Genomic DNA, 16,894 nt, shown 5'->3' on the forward strand with positions numbered 1-16,894 from the left:
GGACTGATTCTTGGTCCTATGCATTATTCCTTATAGGGTATTTGCAGGTGACACTGAAATTCATCTGTGAAATAACCCCCTACTTTTGTTGTGAATGAAATGGGTTAAAAAAAGGACTCACTGGTGTTGATCTTCTGCAGGGAGATGTGCTTCTCCAGCTGCCGGCGCAGCTTTACCTCAGCGCCGTACTTCCCTGTAGTGCCGTTGTCGGCCAAGATGAAATGAGAGTGGAGACTATTGAGCACCGTCAGCTTGCTCAGTGGATTGGACATGGTCTGATATGGTCTGACCACCTATATTCCAGTTAAACACACATAGCACACACATATTAATCAAGGTTATAACACTGACCTGCACTCAGGATGTTTGAGTCATCCTTTCAAATGAGAAAAATGAACACACACACACAATTTCACACTTTCTGTTGGAATGTTATTGACATGTAGGGGCTCGTAAAAATCATTGAAGGCTTTAAGTGGATGTACAGTGGAAAAATAAAAAAACACTATTCCTCTGAGAACGGTTGCAATCATCTTTTTTGAGGAGGAAGTGTAAAACAAATGGCGAGCAAGGAAATAAAGTGAAGCCCAATCAAGGTCTTCAATTTTTCTCTGGAGAGCCAGTGAATTCAAAAACATTTTCAATTAGAGCTAATAGCAAGAAAAACCATGAGAAGTAGCAGTCTGCTGCACCGAGCGGCTGGCATCTGTGCATGTGTGTGAAGGGGATGTCAACGTTTTCACGAATGACTTGTGTCTTTTTATGTTAGATAAGATACGATTTTTTTAAAAAGTGGTTTCCTCGCTTTTCAACTACTTCATTCACATGAACAAACACAGAAATCACTCACGTCTTTGCCCACAAGGTCTTCTTGATTCTCTACTATTCCCCATGGAGCGATACCAATGGTGCATATCTTTCCTCTGGATTTGGAAGCATGATCCTTCAGTGCATCACCTACATGGCGAATGACCCCTTTGTGAATGCAAACAGAGTTTTACCTTTGTGAAAAAAGTCCCACATTGACATGAAAGGGCACAACATGTAGAGAAAGTATTTCCAGGCATACAGTATGTCTACAAAGCAGTAGGTGGTAGTAGCCTAGTGGGTAAGACACTCGCCTATGAACCAGAAGACCCAGGTTCAAATCCCACTTACTACCATTGTGTCCCTGAGCAAGACACTTAACCTTAAGTTGCTCCAGGGAGACTGTCCCTGTAAATACTGATTGTAAGTCGCTCTGGATAAGGGCGTCTGATAAATGCTATAACTGTAAAATGTAAATGTAGATGTGAAAAAAACGTATTTCATATACAGAAAATATTGAACAATACAGGACAATAGAAAACCATCAAAGCTGCAAGGAATTTTGTTAACATAATAAAAACTGGAAAACATTGATAAAATTTTGTTTTACCAAAACCGTTTATTGCAGAATGTCCTTATTTTCTTTGTGTGTACACTTTTAGATGGTCCCTTCCTGAATAATTTCTGTTGTGAAGATGCCTGCTTTTCCTACATTTGTATTGCATGATTTTTGGCCGTCTATGATGAGTCCTTGCTCTCTAAAGAGTAATGCACACCTGTGTTGGCACCTCCGGTGAAAATCCAAGCCCCTGTGGTCATCGCAGCCTTGATGAGGCCCTTTCCAAAGACCTGTTTGAGTTTGGGTTGCAGCTCGAAGTTCTGCAGCCCTCCATGGACAGAGATGAGCAGCTTGGGAAGCTCCAGCTGCCATTCCTTCGTCATCAAGTGCAGGAGGAGGTCAGGTTTTGTGTCGTATGACACTCGCACATACTGTGGAATCACAATGGCAAAGCTTGGGTACAGAAAACCATTTACCCTGCTCTTTATAAAATTATCATTAAAGATTGTATTCTCTGTAAAATAAATAAATTATAATTAAATAAATAAATTCAATTATCTTCTTTAAGATAATGATAATGGCTCCTTCTTGTCTTATGTATTTATGTAAAATCCTGAGGAAGCCTGAGTGAACAAGCCTCACATTTAGCACGTAGCACAAGTTGGAAAAGTGTGCCCCTTGAGTCTAAGCCTCTTTTATTAACATGTACATTCATGTTGGACTGTTAATTGGATGTACAGAGTGCATTTGCCAACAGCTTATTGATTTTTTTTGTAGATTGATTTAACATTTTGATTTGGGATATAATTCAGGTGAAACCAAAGCCTTTTTTTAAAACCAAGCTGTAGAACTCTATGGACAGATTTGTGTAAATAAAATATACTGTAACTCCTACAATCTCAGTCAGAGCTCTTATGCACGGGTCCTAAAGCTGCTTTCCTGCCAATACAATTTTCACTTTCATTCCCAAGGCAGACAAATTACCATTGCCTTGTTGGAGTGTCCGCCACCTTGAAACTCAATGGTGCCAAAGGCGTCCGTGGGGCTGAGCTGTGTGTGCTTGCTGATGGACCACTTCTCTGACAAGCTGTCATTCTTTGGCAATCGTTCCGACTTGTCATTTTGATTGGTTGAAATGCCCGGGGGGAGGCCCACATGCTGACCAATCAAACGGCCACAACAGCACCTGCATGGTGAGATAGTGACAGTTTCATTCTGAATGTTGGTCTGTCCATGCTGATTAATGAATATGTTTAGCTTCCAATTACAGAAGCAATTTTTTTTATATTCGTTATCAAAAATCCAATAACTTTTTGTAAACGTATTTGTAACAGCATTTAATACAGACATAAATACTGCTAGGTATGATTAATATTAGAGTACATACCTATGGGGGTCTTTGGCACTCACTATGATGTGAACACATTCTCTCTTGCTGAAGGCTCTTTCTATCCACGACTTCTGTGCCTGCAGGGGAGAAACAGAGCCCTTGAGATGTGATAAAGTTTAACATACTGCTACAGCCATTAGCTGGCTGACAGTGAGAACTTTTTTTCATAAAGGTGCAGACATGAGGCCAGGGGTGCAGCAACATTCATCTGGGGCATATTTAACAAAGCATTTAAGCATCCAGAGTCCATTAGCAACATCTGCCAGTAATCATGCATGAAAACAGAATGTGCCAATGACTGAGAGATAATTCTCTCCATTTTCATCCTCAGAGTCATATTCAACAGCTTCAAATATGCAGGCAAGGATTTACACACAATTATAACACCTCCTTTGAATCCAAATGCACCCATTTAAAAAGTGTTTAGGAATGATCAATGATTAATAAGCACAAACTGTATAAACATCTCTGTCCAAAAAGGAAGGGCAGGCTCAATACTACGCTCGTACATGAAAAACAGCTATGAAAAAAGTCACGGTATTTATATTCCTGTGATATGCTACGTGCTCTAACAGCCTGATAGAATTCTGGAGTAGAAGAAAGTTTCATATCTTTTAAAAGGATAATTTAACATGCTGCATATGTTATTCTACAATCGATGGAATAAAAACATACACTTAACAATGTACAATTATACAATTATGTACAAAATACAATTGATATAAAATATTCTTAATGCCATTTATATTGCATTACATCTCATAAAAATATATTATTTTTAATCTAGGATGGTTATTGTTGTTATTTTACACCAAGTAGCACATACTTATATGGTATACTGTGCAAAAATCAGCAAAGCCAAACCGAGAAAAAAAAAAAAAAAAACACAACTCAACTCAAGTTGTTTTTAATTTTTTTTTTTAATCTCAATTTTATTATTTGGGCTTATTGTCATGTTTACCTGTGCTGAGAACTCTGCAAACATATGCATTACAAAATAAAGCAGACACACTGACTGACTGACTGCCTCTCTCAAAATATTGACTGAGCACTTTACACAACCAAATACGAGCATGACCTGTGACCCCAGCGACGCCATCACAACAGGATACAGACACACTTACCCTAGAACCAGATTTCCCACGCAACACCATTACTAAGTTCACAATGAGGGTGGGGGTGCTCGTATTTGGACAGGGGAGCAGCTTTACTAGGTAACCTGAGCATGATGATTCAGCAGACTGGAGCGTGTTACTGACGGGCCGCTTTCATGTATCTTTACGCCACTGTGCACACGCACAAAGTAGATCCGAACTCACACAAGATACTTTTTGACAGTCCTGGCATGAGAACCGCTTTTGCCTGATGCTCAATGCAAAGCACAACGTACCCCAGAATGTCCAGGCAAGATAAACATTTGACACAGGGAAAATCATTTTTCATATATTCTCTAAATTCATGTGTGTGTTTTGCGATGCTCTGTTATATCTAATATTTTTTTCAGTATCTCAGTATCTTATCTTTTTTTAATTTCTCAAACTAGGGTGCGACCAATAAATCAGACCATGGGGGTCTGATTTATTGCTGATTTTTTTTAGCCCCTGAAAGGAATTCACAGTGTTCCTCCCACAACATGTTAATGGTTTTCTTTTCTTTTTTTTTTTTTACATTTTTGACATGATTTGATGAGGTCTCCAGCTTTTGCTGCCGGCAGCTACAGCTCTAGTGGCGTAATTATGATATATCTGTTGGTTCTTGCCACCTGCGATGGAAGGAACAGCTTTGCTCCTTGCTGGAGATCTTGCTGGATTGTCCTTTCTCCAGGTGGAGAGTCGATATTTAAAGCTGGCAATTAAAAAGATTAACAACCGGTTTGTGGTAATGAGCTACTCAATAGGATTTGCTTATATATCCAACAATCCAATTCAAGCTCAAGAGCCTGGAATGTTTTAAAGGAAGTGAATGTTTCTATCAGTGTGGAAATGGATGGTCTCCACTCTCCTACAATACCTCTGTATGTTTTAAAATTAGATTATAATGTAAAGCCTCATAAACAGATGCAAAATCGATGCCTTTAGCATTGTGTGCAGCTAATTTCCAAACCTCTTCCTCGCAGTCTGGCCCCTTTCAAGGTCACTCTATGTTCCAGGTCATCTAATGTTGTGGAAGGCATGGTCAGGAGAGATGGCGCAGGTCACTCTGCAGGTCTTGAGCCCTCTCCAGGATAGATACACTGTCTTCTGGACCCATCTCTACGGACGAAGTAAGAGGTCTGTACCTCCCGGTCCAGTGCACTGCCCGAAATGCGGCGGGATGTAGGGATTAGCTCCATCACAGGGTTTCCTGGGCTAAAACAACAGCCCACTCCCGCTCCCACCCCCCCAACGCCCAGCCACCAATGGCCTCTGATCTTCCTCATCTGACCTGACACCCGACAGGAGGCTCTGTCAGGGTTCGGCTTCAGCGTCTTGCTCCTCTCAGATCTAATTCATGTAAAAAATGCCCTCGGTCTGAAATGCTGAAAATTTGCCCTTGATTCACGCTGCTCTGCGCTCTTGCTTGAGTTTGATGTCAGCAGCAGTGCTTCATAAAATTCCCCTACGTCAGCGAAACTGAAGTCTTATGCGTGATGATGCGATGGGAGGTTTCTGCCATCGCCCGGTGCTCGCCTGAGATTAACAATGCCCGTCACCGTCCCCCGCTTGACACTTGGCAATTACTACAGCACAGCTGACACCACCTCTGCAGCAAGGCGCCTGGTTCACTCCACTGTCCATCATCTTCCTGCCCCCACCTTTACAGGGGTGACAGAGGGCCTCTGATGGAACTGTGGGTGGGGGGAGAGAATCTGTCATTTTCCTGCTCCATTACCTACATTATACACACAGCAGCTATGGGCTGGTTTACTAACTCTGCAAGAATTTATCATACATTACTGCCATGAAATGCATGACAAAACCATTAGATGGAAAGGAGAGCCATGACCCAGGGGCAACGCATCCCAGAAACGCAGGAAAGGCTCTGGTGAGATACTGAGAAAGAACAGAACGTGGACCAAGACAATATCAGAATGCCAGAATGGGAAATCAACAATATGTGACTGACATAATTTATTTCCCAGGATTAAAAAAAAGCAAGTATTAAGATCTAAAACATGTACAGTATTAAACAACATCACAACTGAATACCTGGTTTCTTAGCAATTATATGTCACCTGCATAAGCAGGGAAAATGAACGTAAGTAAATTTTCCATTTCTCTGAGCACAAAGCATCAGATAAATGTAAGATAAGACATTAGAGCTGTACGGGAAATTGCTTTGTGAAAAACTCTATGATCTATTTGTGATGGCATCAGTGTTTTTGTGTAAGAATTAAGTATGCCAAAAAATATTATTTCTATTATATTCAAATACTGTACTCATACTTAAGTTTTTGATAAAGAACATTTACATTTTACAGACATGTTTAACCTCGTCTAATGAAGTTATTTGACCTTAGAGCTATACATTAATATTGTATTGAAGCATGCATTAATAATATATTTGAATAATTTACACATTTGGATGAATCTGATATATTAGACTTTCGTTACTAATAGACTAACATATGATTTTCTGATTAACCTCATTTAATTAAATAATCATATGTATAAAACCCCATTTTATTTATTTCACTCAGTTAATTTCATAAATAAAATTAAATCTATTTGTTCGTACTGGTATTAATACATTTTAGGTCAAGTCATTTGAACTGGTTCCTGTTGAATTAGAGTAGCACAGTGGGTCTCTGTCCCCTTTGTGTGACCCTGTGAGAAGTGCTGATTGTGAGCATTCTTTTCAAAGTTCATTTAATATAGATTATGTCTGTATTTTTTTACTGGTCACCCCACAGGTCCTGTAAATTAAAACCCCCTGTTATTAACTAAAGACTGTTTATCAAAAGGCTTTAAGAACAGAAATGTATTGGGTTACTTAAGCACCATGTACAAAGCAGGCTGCAACTCAGCATGTGCAGCTCTGGGAAGGGAGGGCATAGGAAATCCCCCAAGAATGTGATTTCCGGTAAGAGTTGGGGATAAATTATATTATCCACATTCTCTGCTTCTCTGTTAATGAGAAGATTGCCTCAACATAATTATGTTGAGATTAATGTATTTTACACACCAGTCAACTGCTCCCATATCCATCCAAACAGTGCATTTTGAAACACACTACCAGTACATATAACAGATTAAAAGTACACTGGAACATTCTGATCAGCACATTCCTCCAAATACATGCATTAAAATGTTCTCAACAAAGACAACATTGAATGAGAGAAAATTATGATAATGTATTATTGTTCACATTCTAATTGTGGAATGTATAATCTTTTTTTTTTCTTTACATTTTTTATCTTAAAAGAGTTGGCCATAGAGCTGCCAGTTGGGCATCTCACCCAGAACAACAGTACATTCCAGCACATTTACATTTATTTGTTTGTGTGACGCTCTCAGTACCATTTGATGACAATGGATTTAAGGGGCAGTGGTAGCCTAGTGGTTAAGGAAGTGGACGCATTGAAGATTGAAAGTTCAAATGTCAAACTGCCAAGTTACAACTGAGGTCCCCTTGATCAAGGTACCGTCCCCACACGCTGCTTCCCGGGCGCCTTTCATGGCTGCCCACTGCTCACCAAGGGTGACAGGTTAAATGCAGAGGACACATTTTGTTGTGTCACATGTATGTTTTATTGAAAAGAGGATATGTTCTCACTATATCATGCCATATCACAACATGTTAAATCATGTGCTTGTGGTGAACCATATTTACATAGATACACATAGATACAAGGGTACTTTAATATAAATTTGTACCTGATATAAGATAAATGTAGGACATCTTATTTCACATGGTTTGTCAAGTTTTTAACTAATTAAAGGACACGCTTAATTGGAGGTCCTTGATTCGGCACGGTCACTAGAAAGGCCTGTGGACTGAGAATAAGGTTCTGTGGCACAACTTGGGGATGTGATTCAACAGTAAGGGATTGCATCATGTGGAACAGGAATTAGTGGACGATGCAGCCCTGTGTGACGGGACCTATATGTCCAGCTGCAGTAATCTTCCTGCATTTCCTGTCAGGCTACAATGTCTAGTTAAAGAGCTCTTTCAGCTTGTCAGAGCTCTGAAGTGGTTGGAAATTATGTGGTAAAAAACACTTCTTAGGACACACACAAGTGCTTGGTTACATCATACGCTACATCTTTCTAGATCATGAATAGTTCATAGACTTAGAAATAACTCTTGTAGGCTGCAAAACACATCTCACCCTGACTTCAAAAGCAACACTCATCTCATGCAAATGACATGATACTACACCAGTGATGACATTAAACACAGCAGTATCTCCTGCCGTACTGCATTTACCGGAGCCTTTGACCCTTGAACCCGTTCATACAAGCTGTAAACCTCTGCGTAGCAAATGTTTGCACAGGAATGTTCCGCTCAGGCTTTCTGCTCTTCCCGGACTGTGATCTTTAGACAAACCATATTTATTCTTTTCATGCATCCATGCATGTGCATCCATACACATCTTCAGCCACATTCGTAGATGGTCTGTTAACATACAAATTTCACATGGTTATTGCTGCAAAGCAATAGCTTCTTTGAGTTGTTAGATGTCTTATTTTATATAATTTGGCAAGCAACAAAGCAACACAATTTTTGCTGCAATTTTCCTGTAAATTAAATGTGGATCTTAAAAAGTCTGTACCACTCCCACAAGGATAGCAATGGCAATGTTCTAAGTAGGTCTTAAGAGAATTTTACAATGAAAAGACATTACTGTTAAATCCTTAAATCCATACATATAAATAAACACTGTTGCGTTGGCAAAATGAAATACACATTTTTCTGAATTGTACAGAAGGAAGAGAAAATTTATGTGTGTATTATTATGTGCCCCTATTAAACCACAGAACAGAAGGATTTTCTTTTAACACATTGCTTATTCATTGCTATGCAAATCTCATGCATTTGTTTGTCAGGTTGTGTGTGAGAGCATGTGCTAGATGAGAAACGGACAGATGTTTGTGAGTGTGTGCATGTGTGTGTGTGTGTGTGTGTGTGTGTGTGCATATGGGTGTAGGTGGAGAGGCGGGTGCAAACATGATAATTGAGCAGCTGAGGCAGAAGAACCAAGCTTGTTTTAGCCGTGTTGTTCCCAATACATCTCCACTCTGCAGAATAAGCAGTGGCCCCCTTTCCCACAGGCCTCCATAAAGCCAAGCAAGGTGCCACCTCAACCAGCCCATAATCACTTGTGGCATAGCCATTCTGTGGGTTATTGAGAACATGAGAGCCTAATTTTGCTCTCTTCATGCAGAACAATGTGAAGAGGAGAGAAAAGAACAATGACTGCAGAATGATATCTCTGTATTTAACAGGAATATGCAAAAAAACTTTCATCATTATGGCACATAGTACAGGTTTAGAATGCAGTAGAAAGTAAATTAAGCTTTTAAAGTGACTGACTTGGATTAACACAGCACAGGATCATTCCACAGCAACTAATTGTTGCTGCTAAAGTTCCTCTTTACATGTATGCAAATATTCCATCATTAACGGACATTTCCAGCTACCAGAATTAATGGACATGAGTTTTGACCCATTTGATATCTTTTGATTCCTATTATTAAAGACAAGGATATTTTTGAAGAATCACAAACCACATTCCTTGTGAGTAGTGATATGGTATGGTAGTTCTTTTGGATGTAAGGAATCTTTAGAATATTAGGGTGATAGTAGCCTAGTGGGTAACACACTCGCTTATGAACCAAACCCCACTTACACAATTGTGTCCCTGAGCAAGACACTTAACACTAAGTTGCTCCAGGGGGGGACTGTCCCTGTAACTACTGATTGCAAGTTGCTCTGGATAAGGGCGTCTGATAAATGCTGTAAATGTAAATGTAGAATCAGTTTACTCTAAAGACTCGTTCATACAATTCGTTAACTGAATCACTGAATCATGCAGTGTTTGGCGGGAGGAGCCTGTGACTATCAGTGTTGTTCCTTTGACAAACACCTTTGTAAAAATAAACTTCTTTATAAATTGTGATATTTTAAGAGTCAGGCATGTTCACTACTTGTTACATGTCCTACTGCACGTGAGTTGCTGCGGTGGTAATGTAGCTGAGTTTTTTTTTTTGTAAACATAGTGCCTGAAACAGCTGGTGAGTCCTGCTTTCTTCGCATTACTGGCAGTGTAACGTTTTAGGTTTGTTCATGTGGAATCTAAATCTGTTACAACGACGGAGAAAGGTTGCCCTCAGAGCAAAATGTGTCAGGAGAGTGTAGTTCACCAAGTAATTCGCCCGGTGCTGCTGACAGCTCAATTGAACTGAGGAACGAACGAATCACTTCAAGTGATTCGGATCCATATGTTCCCTTAAAAGATTCATTCTTTTCAAGCCCCACCCCCTGATGTCACCTTCTCCATTCATACAAACACCAGTTCCTGTTATAGTAAATCTGACTTTCCCCTCAGGCTTTCAGGCATCTTTTAGAAAAGTCGTCATTCCTTTTTACAGGTCTCGCCCTGTGTGTTTCTTTGTTTGTTTTGTGCTCTGGAGTGTAAGTACACAGTTCTGTGAATCTGCACTTGGGTCCTTCGCATCCGTTCTTTCCCCTCGACATTACAATGTCAGACAAATGAATAAGATTCTGTTAGAAGATTGTCTTCTCACCTAAAATTTGTTGATTATCATGAGCTCTCTTACACAAACTAATAATAGAACATTAAAGGTCAGATACTTTTGTACTTCAACAAGTTATATTTTAAAGGGAGGACTGTTGGAGTAAATGGAGTAAACTTTTACCTTGTGTATATCTACTTTAACCTAAGTACATGGCTTGTGTACTTCATGAGTACTGTACATGAGTAAGAATTCATTTTTGCGTTGAACTGATATCAACGCCTGCCATTTTGTTATCAGAAGTCTGTATTGTATGAAGAAAGGGAAATTGTCTGTAAGCATACAACTAAATTATATTTCATCCATAAAATGCATTTTGTCAACAGCAGAATGTCAGTTCGTATGCAGAATGCATGTTGTCAATGGCAGAAAGTAATTCTGTTCACAGAATGCATTTGACAAATGACAACAAGCGTAATTTTGTTCACAGAATGCATTTTGTCAAGGACTGAAAGACATTGTACAAAGTGAATGTGTCATGATGGATGGACGAGGCAGAGAGAAAGAGCGAACGTTGGAGGAAACGATGAATTCAATTGCATTGCGGAGTAAAATGGTAAAAGTGAAAGTGAAGTGATACACAGCGAGTGGTGCACGCAATGAAATGTGTTCTCTGTGTTTGTGTTTTAAACCCTTCCCTTAGTGAGCAGTTGGCAGCCATGTGGGGACGGTACCTTGCTCAGTGGCACCTCAGTGCCACCCTGGCGGTTCGGGATTCAAACCGGCAACCTACTGATTACAGGTCCGATTCTTTACTTCTTTATCTACAGGGCAGATAGGCCACCACTGCCCCGTGGGTGTGTGTGTGAGTGGGTGAGTTTTTGCCGTTTAATCCATGAGCACGTACCAGCTGCAGCACCAACTGATGTCGACACAAATTTACAGGTACCAGAAAAACTGAGTCCCGGAAGGCAGATGGAGAGAAATGGGAATGGGTTTTTGGTGAACCTGGGTTGAGCGAAGTCGTTGATACATGAGCAACAATGACTGAGAACATTGGCCGGCGTTGCTTTAATAACAAGAGCTTCACCCAGTTTTGTGTCCTCACCTGTCAAGCGACCAGTGTCATGTGACAGAATGTTGTCAATGGCATAGAATCATATAGTTCATTGTGAGTCTGACTGCTTTTAGAGTCCATGGTGGGTGGGTTCAAACCCTCATGTCATACTATTTTTTTTCAGTCTTTGATGAGCAATCAGTCTTGAACTGTTCGTCCTACCTCCTTCAGGGGGATGGTATGAAACAGCTTAACATGTTTAAGGTTGACCCCATTAGCCTGGCACACCTTACTTTATGGGGCAGTGGTGGCCTAGCGGTTAAGGAAGCGGCCCCGTAATCTGGCGGTTCGAATCCCGATCCGCCAAGGTGCCACTGAGGTGCCACTGAGCAAGGCACCGTCCCCAAACACTGCTCCCCGGGCGCCTGTCATGGCTGCCCACTGCTCACTAAGGGTGATGGGTTAAATGCAGAGGAGAAATTTCTCTGTGTGCACCATGTGCTGTGCTGCTGTGTATCACAAGTGACAATCACTTCACTTTCACTTAATGAGGTTTCCTTACAAAGCCATGCAGCTTTGCAGAGTTTCCAGGTCTCTCCAGAAATCATTTTGTAAGGTTCAGTTCCAGACTTCAAAACAGGGCCTTCAAATAGTGCTCCTGAAGCCACTGCTTTGTTTTGCTGGTGACATGCTTTGAAAATGTTCCATGTTGGCCTCTGCATGGGTGGTGTTAATAGGGTCATGCTCAGTGCCTGGTTTCCGCTACACAGACATTTTGGAATTTGAAATCTTTGTTTTGTCACAGCAGAATATATTTACTTTTGTGGAAAATTGTGTGCTTTTTAGCACGATTGGAGAAGTGCTGCACTTTCCACACAGTATTCTGAATCCAATTGATTGGGACCATTGTGTTCAGGGTTAAGTGCCTTTACTGGATCAAGTACTCAGTTGCAGATGTATAACAAGGGCCATTTATTAAAAAAACATGTCACGATGGCTGGACATGGCGAGGAAGGAGGACGCATACGCACGATGTTACAGGACAGGGGTTTAATACATAATACACATGACAATACATCACCAGACAATGACCTGACGGCGAACAGACACAAACAGGATAGTTTTATACAATGATATACAGGTGATAACAATCATGGAACATTACACATGACGAACATGAAACTCCGGACCCGGACTAACCCCTGCCGGACCAGATCAGGACTAAGCAATATACCCCAGATCAGATGCAAGTCTGAATGACTTTAATTTCATATAAAAGGGGTCATTTTGATTTCTTAGAATTTTAGGCAAAAGTCCTAACCCCCCCTTCCCTCAGCTTTGATGTCGTGAAGCATTGTGTGCAAAACAAAAAATGGATTATGAACCTCTAGTGTTCTTTAGATTTGATTCTGAATATTCAACCCCAAATGGAAATGAAGTCCTTACAAACCAAGTCCTTAGCAGAACGAATAAAGCCCGATAGTAGCTAGTAACAAAATCAACATTAAATACAATATCCTAGAATGTTATGTAATGTAATATATGCATTTTTAGCATTTCCTTTGAGACAAAATGTAACTTGCAGTGATAACATACTGCACCCTAGCCCCACCAATAACCACCCAGAGCAACCTGTCACACCCAACCATCTGCTTGTCAGTCCAGACAGTTCCTTAGGTGATGTCACCATGTTCTAAATATAGCCATCTGAAACTGTCAACCACCTTTTATCAAGTAAAGACCAAGGGCCATCCTGAATTTGAAGTAGTACCTGACCTGGTGAAAGAGTGAGAAGGAAAAATCTCATTTTATATGACAGGTCGGCTCCCGAACAAAAACTTTTGCATTGAAAGTATAAAATATACAAGATTAGCAATTCAATTGGATCAACACATTAGCCTAAAGCTACCTAAAGCTTAGTAATTTTTTATTTATACAATACACAGAGTCTTGCAAAGAATGGCCATGTTTTTATGAACATGCATCACATTTGTTTATCTACATCTGTCACGGGTGGGCTGGACATGGCATGAAGGAGGACGCATTCGCACGATCACAGGACAGGGGTTTAATACGAACTACACGAGACAAGGGAACATGCACAATGACCCGACGGCGAACAGACACGAACAGGATAGCTTTATACAATTATATAAATAGACAGCAGGTGAACACGATCAGGGAACATTACACGAGACTAACATGAAACTCCGGTCCAAACTCCGGATCCGGAGTAATCCCTGCAGGTCCGGATCATGACAACATCGTATGCTTTCATTAGAAGATAAAAATAATTAAACTGTTGATATTGTTCCACAGAGCATCTACGAACAAGCCAACTACATCTAACAAATGGCTCAGTATTAAGGTATTTTGAAAGCTGCTGTTTAACACCTAATGGCATCCTGATGACATCTCATCAGACACTTGACTTACATGTCAGAAAGATCTGTGGTACAGTGCATCATGTTAAGTGCACCGTGTTCTAGTGATATGCTGTGTATCACATCACAGTGACAAAAATTGTCACTTTCACTATTTTCAGTACATCTACATCTGACACTGTCATCTTTGGGTAGGATTTAACTTAACTATTTTTAATTAATAAATGTGATAAATTTATTGTTCTTTAATAACAGTTCATTGTGTGCAGTCATGATCCTCTTCGTTCTGCCAGAATCCAGGACTGGAATAATGATGTACTTCTCTCAAGAGATGAGTGCATTCCCATTGGTCAATTACACACAATGATTCTAATGAAATGAACCCTGAAGGGCATCTTCCTTGTCTGGAGAGTGGAGAGAAATGCTTTGTATTTGTGTGTGTGTGTGTGTGTATGTGTGTATGTAATAGAGCAGTAGATTCTATAGGATGTTGCAGGACAAGAGTCTTTCAAACCTTGTGTGAGAAGAGTTTCTCAGAAGTTCAGGCATCACATATAAAACAGATATAAACCGCTTAAAAATGAAAATATTTCTCAGATATGTATAATCCAATTATGAATTAATTAGAAATCACTGACCACTGGAATACCCAGTTTAACTCTGCAATGCTTGTTCTAGGAAAATCCATATTATTCAATACCATTGACCTAAAACTATGCATCAGCACTGATATTGATTCCAGGACAAAGGCACATGGATTCAAGTATCTTTGACTAAGTGCTCAGATTTAACACACCAGTTTGGAACAGATTCCTCCACTTGCACTTAAGTGCTTTGTAAAAGCCTGCCCATTGGTCCAAAAACAGAATCCAACTGAGCAGTTTGCATTTACCTTTAATTATTATCAATGTATATAAACTCTTCCTTAAGCATATAGAGAAATGGCACAGTAGAGGTTACAAAAATGAACAGTTTCAAATTTATTAAAGCAGGTAGATTACTATCCCAGTTACATATTGTACTAACGTTAGTGAAAAGGTATCAGAAAGAGGAGGGAACCTTAGAGAAGGCCATTTGTTGCCCTTTTGGCCACCTGATGACAGGGGGGGGGTGTCATTAACACATGAAAAGTCATGGACCTGGAATCTCCCATCTTTCTACTCATATTGGCACAAACACCCATTCTTGTCTCACCAGTTTCATCAGGTGCATGGTTCTCTGAATAGGGCTCTGATTCAGCTTCTCAGGGAGACAGGATTGTATTTTACACTTCAGACATTCCTAAGCCACACATAGCACCTAAATCAACACCATCTTAACTGGTACTTTTGACTGGTTTTATTCTAACTTTCAATAGTGTTAAAATATACTGTATGTAAAAGGTAATTTTCAGCCAAATCGCATCATATTGCATTGATTGAAATTCACCACATCTGACATTGAAGGCAGGATCTATGGCTGTCCCCTGTAACCTTGAGAACGATTGGCAGATCAATGGTGGACGTTTATCTGGAACCTACAGGACCATGAAGGGGGAGCCAATCTGATGCTTTCCTGCTGCTGTCAGAGGTCAACGAGCCCCATGCAGTAAAATCATGTATGAAGGCACATAAAACGAAATGTCATGTACTCTAACTCATCCATCTAGTTTAATATCCTTAATATCCTTTTTTTTCTTCCATGTGAATGGGGATCTTTTCCTCCTGAAATGCTTTTAGCAAAATGCTTTAAAGGACAGTGAAGGCTGAGTATAAATCAATCCATTCTGTCCACATGTATCGTAACAAACATGCCCTACATTAACCTTCATGACATTGGTTTGCTCCTTTTGTCAGCCATTTCCATTTGTTCAATCACGTTCTTCCTGGGTTCTCTGATTACATACCATCAGCAAATTACAGATATAGCATTCAAATTATAACAACCATTAAATATATAGCTCACTTTTTTAGAACGTAGGTCTTTAAATATACAGAGGGGGAAAAAGGATCACTGCCAACAAGAAGGATTCGGTAACATTTTTGCTTATTTTCGCCTACATCCAGGGTCCCTTACATTTACAGCACCCACAGAAACATGAAAAACACGCATCTCCACATCTGACCAGCTTCCATGAAAACACACCTCCAATTTCACCGACATAATAGAAGTTGCACAGGACTGGCAGTGCAAAGACCGGTTAAATCAAATTCTCTTTCTCTGCTTCTCCCTCACACTCTCAGAATCACACGCGCACACACACGGTGTAGCAATTCCCTCTTGTAGCATTATTTATTTATAGCTCCTGCTGGTTTTAGATGAAGATATACCCCACACGGATCATCCAAGGATTACCTGTGCAACCAAGCCCTCAACCAGCTGACTGTAAAAAAAAGACTTTTATTTTTCTGCTTATAAATACTTTATATTTGATGTTTTGACTGTCAGGAAGCACGTCTCTGATTTCTTTATTTTTTGTATTTCTTGGGTTTCCAGCCTCTGGGGTACCTCCTCTCTAAAATCATTACTAAACGTAACTGCAGAGCGGTAAAGAGACAGAATTTAACATACACTTGAGTGATCAGAGGTGTTTCACAGACGTAGCCTGTATCTGATACAGTTCTGTTCATGAGCGGCGAGCATCAAACGCTGAACTGAACAAGTCATTTCATAAATGATGACTGTGAATGCAGCTTGTGTTTCCCAAGTTGTAAAATGCACCACACAGACATCGCAACCTGCAAATACTTAGGCATTCCTTTGCCATGATGCTCCTCTGAACCAATAACACTTATCATAAATGTGGCTCTCAAGAAGTTAATTAAAAGCGCTGAAACCAGCCAGGATGCTACATAAACAGACAACACACACACAGTGATCCACACACACACACACTCTCTCTCTCATGCGTGTGCTTCTCTCAAGTGCGCGCGATGTATGCTCTACTGTCTCGTGTGCGTGCTCTTGTTTGCTTGCTCTAGTTTCCAGGATATATACATTTATTTTAATTTGTGGGCACCCAATCTTTTTGCAGGAGAC

At 40.2% G+C, this 16,894-nt stretch overlaps 1 protein-coding gene across 18 annotated transcripts in view; it reads right to left on the reverse strand.

The window, feature by feature from the left end:
• Nucleotides 1-16,894, reverse strand: part of trpm3 (transient receptor potential cation channel, subfamily M, member 3) — an 89,916-nt gene that overhangs the window by 33,426 nt on the left and 39,596 nt on the right. For all 18 annotated transcript variants that reach the window (XM_028996832.1, XM_028996830.1, XM_028996823.1 and 15 more), the window contains exons 2-6: nucleotides 2,754-2,833; nucleotides 2,351-2,552; nucleotides 1,584-1,797; nucleotides 851-975; nucleotides 122-293 (exon numbers count right to left, since the gene is read on the reverse strand). In XM_028996832.1, the coding sequence (XP_028852665.1) occupies nucleotides 122-293; nucleotides 851-975; nucleotides 1,584-1,797; nucleotides 2,351-2,552; nucleotides 2,754-2,833 (793 nt within the window). The remainder of the gene's footprint in view (nucleotides 1-121; nucleotides 294-850; nucleotides 976-1,583; nucleotides 1,798-2,350; nucleotides 2,553-2,753; nucleotides 2,834-16,894) is intronic.

The sequence above is a fragment of the Denticeps clupeoides genome, chromosome 11 (assembly GCF_900700375.1).
Source record: "Denticeps clupeoides chromosome 11, fDenClu1.1, whole genome shotgun sequence".
NCBI classification, from domain to species: domain Eukaryota; kingdom Metazoa; phylum Chordata; class Actinopteri; order Clupeiformes; family Denticipitidae; genus Denticeps; species Denticeps clupeoides.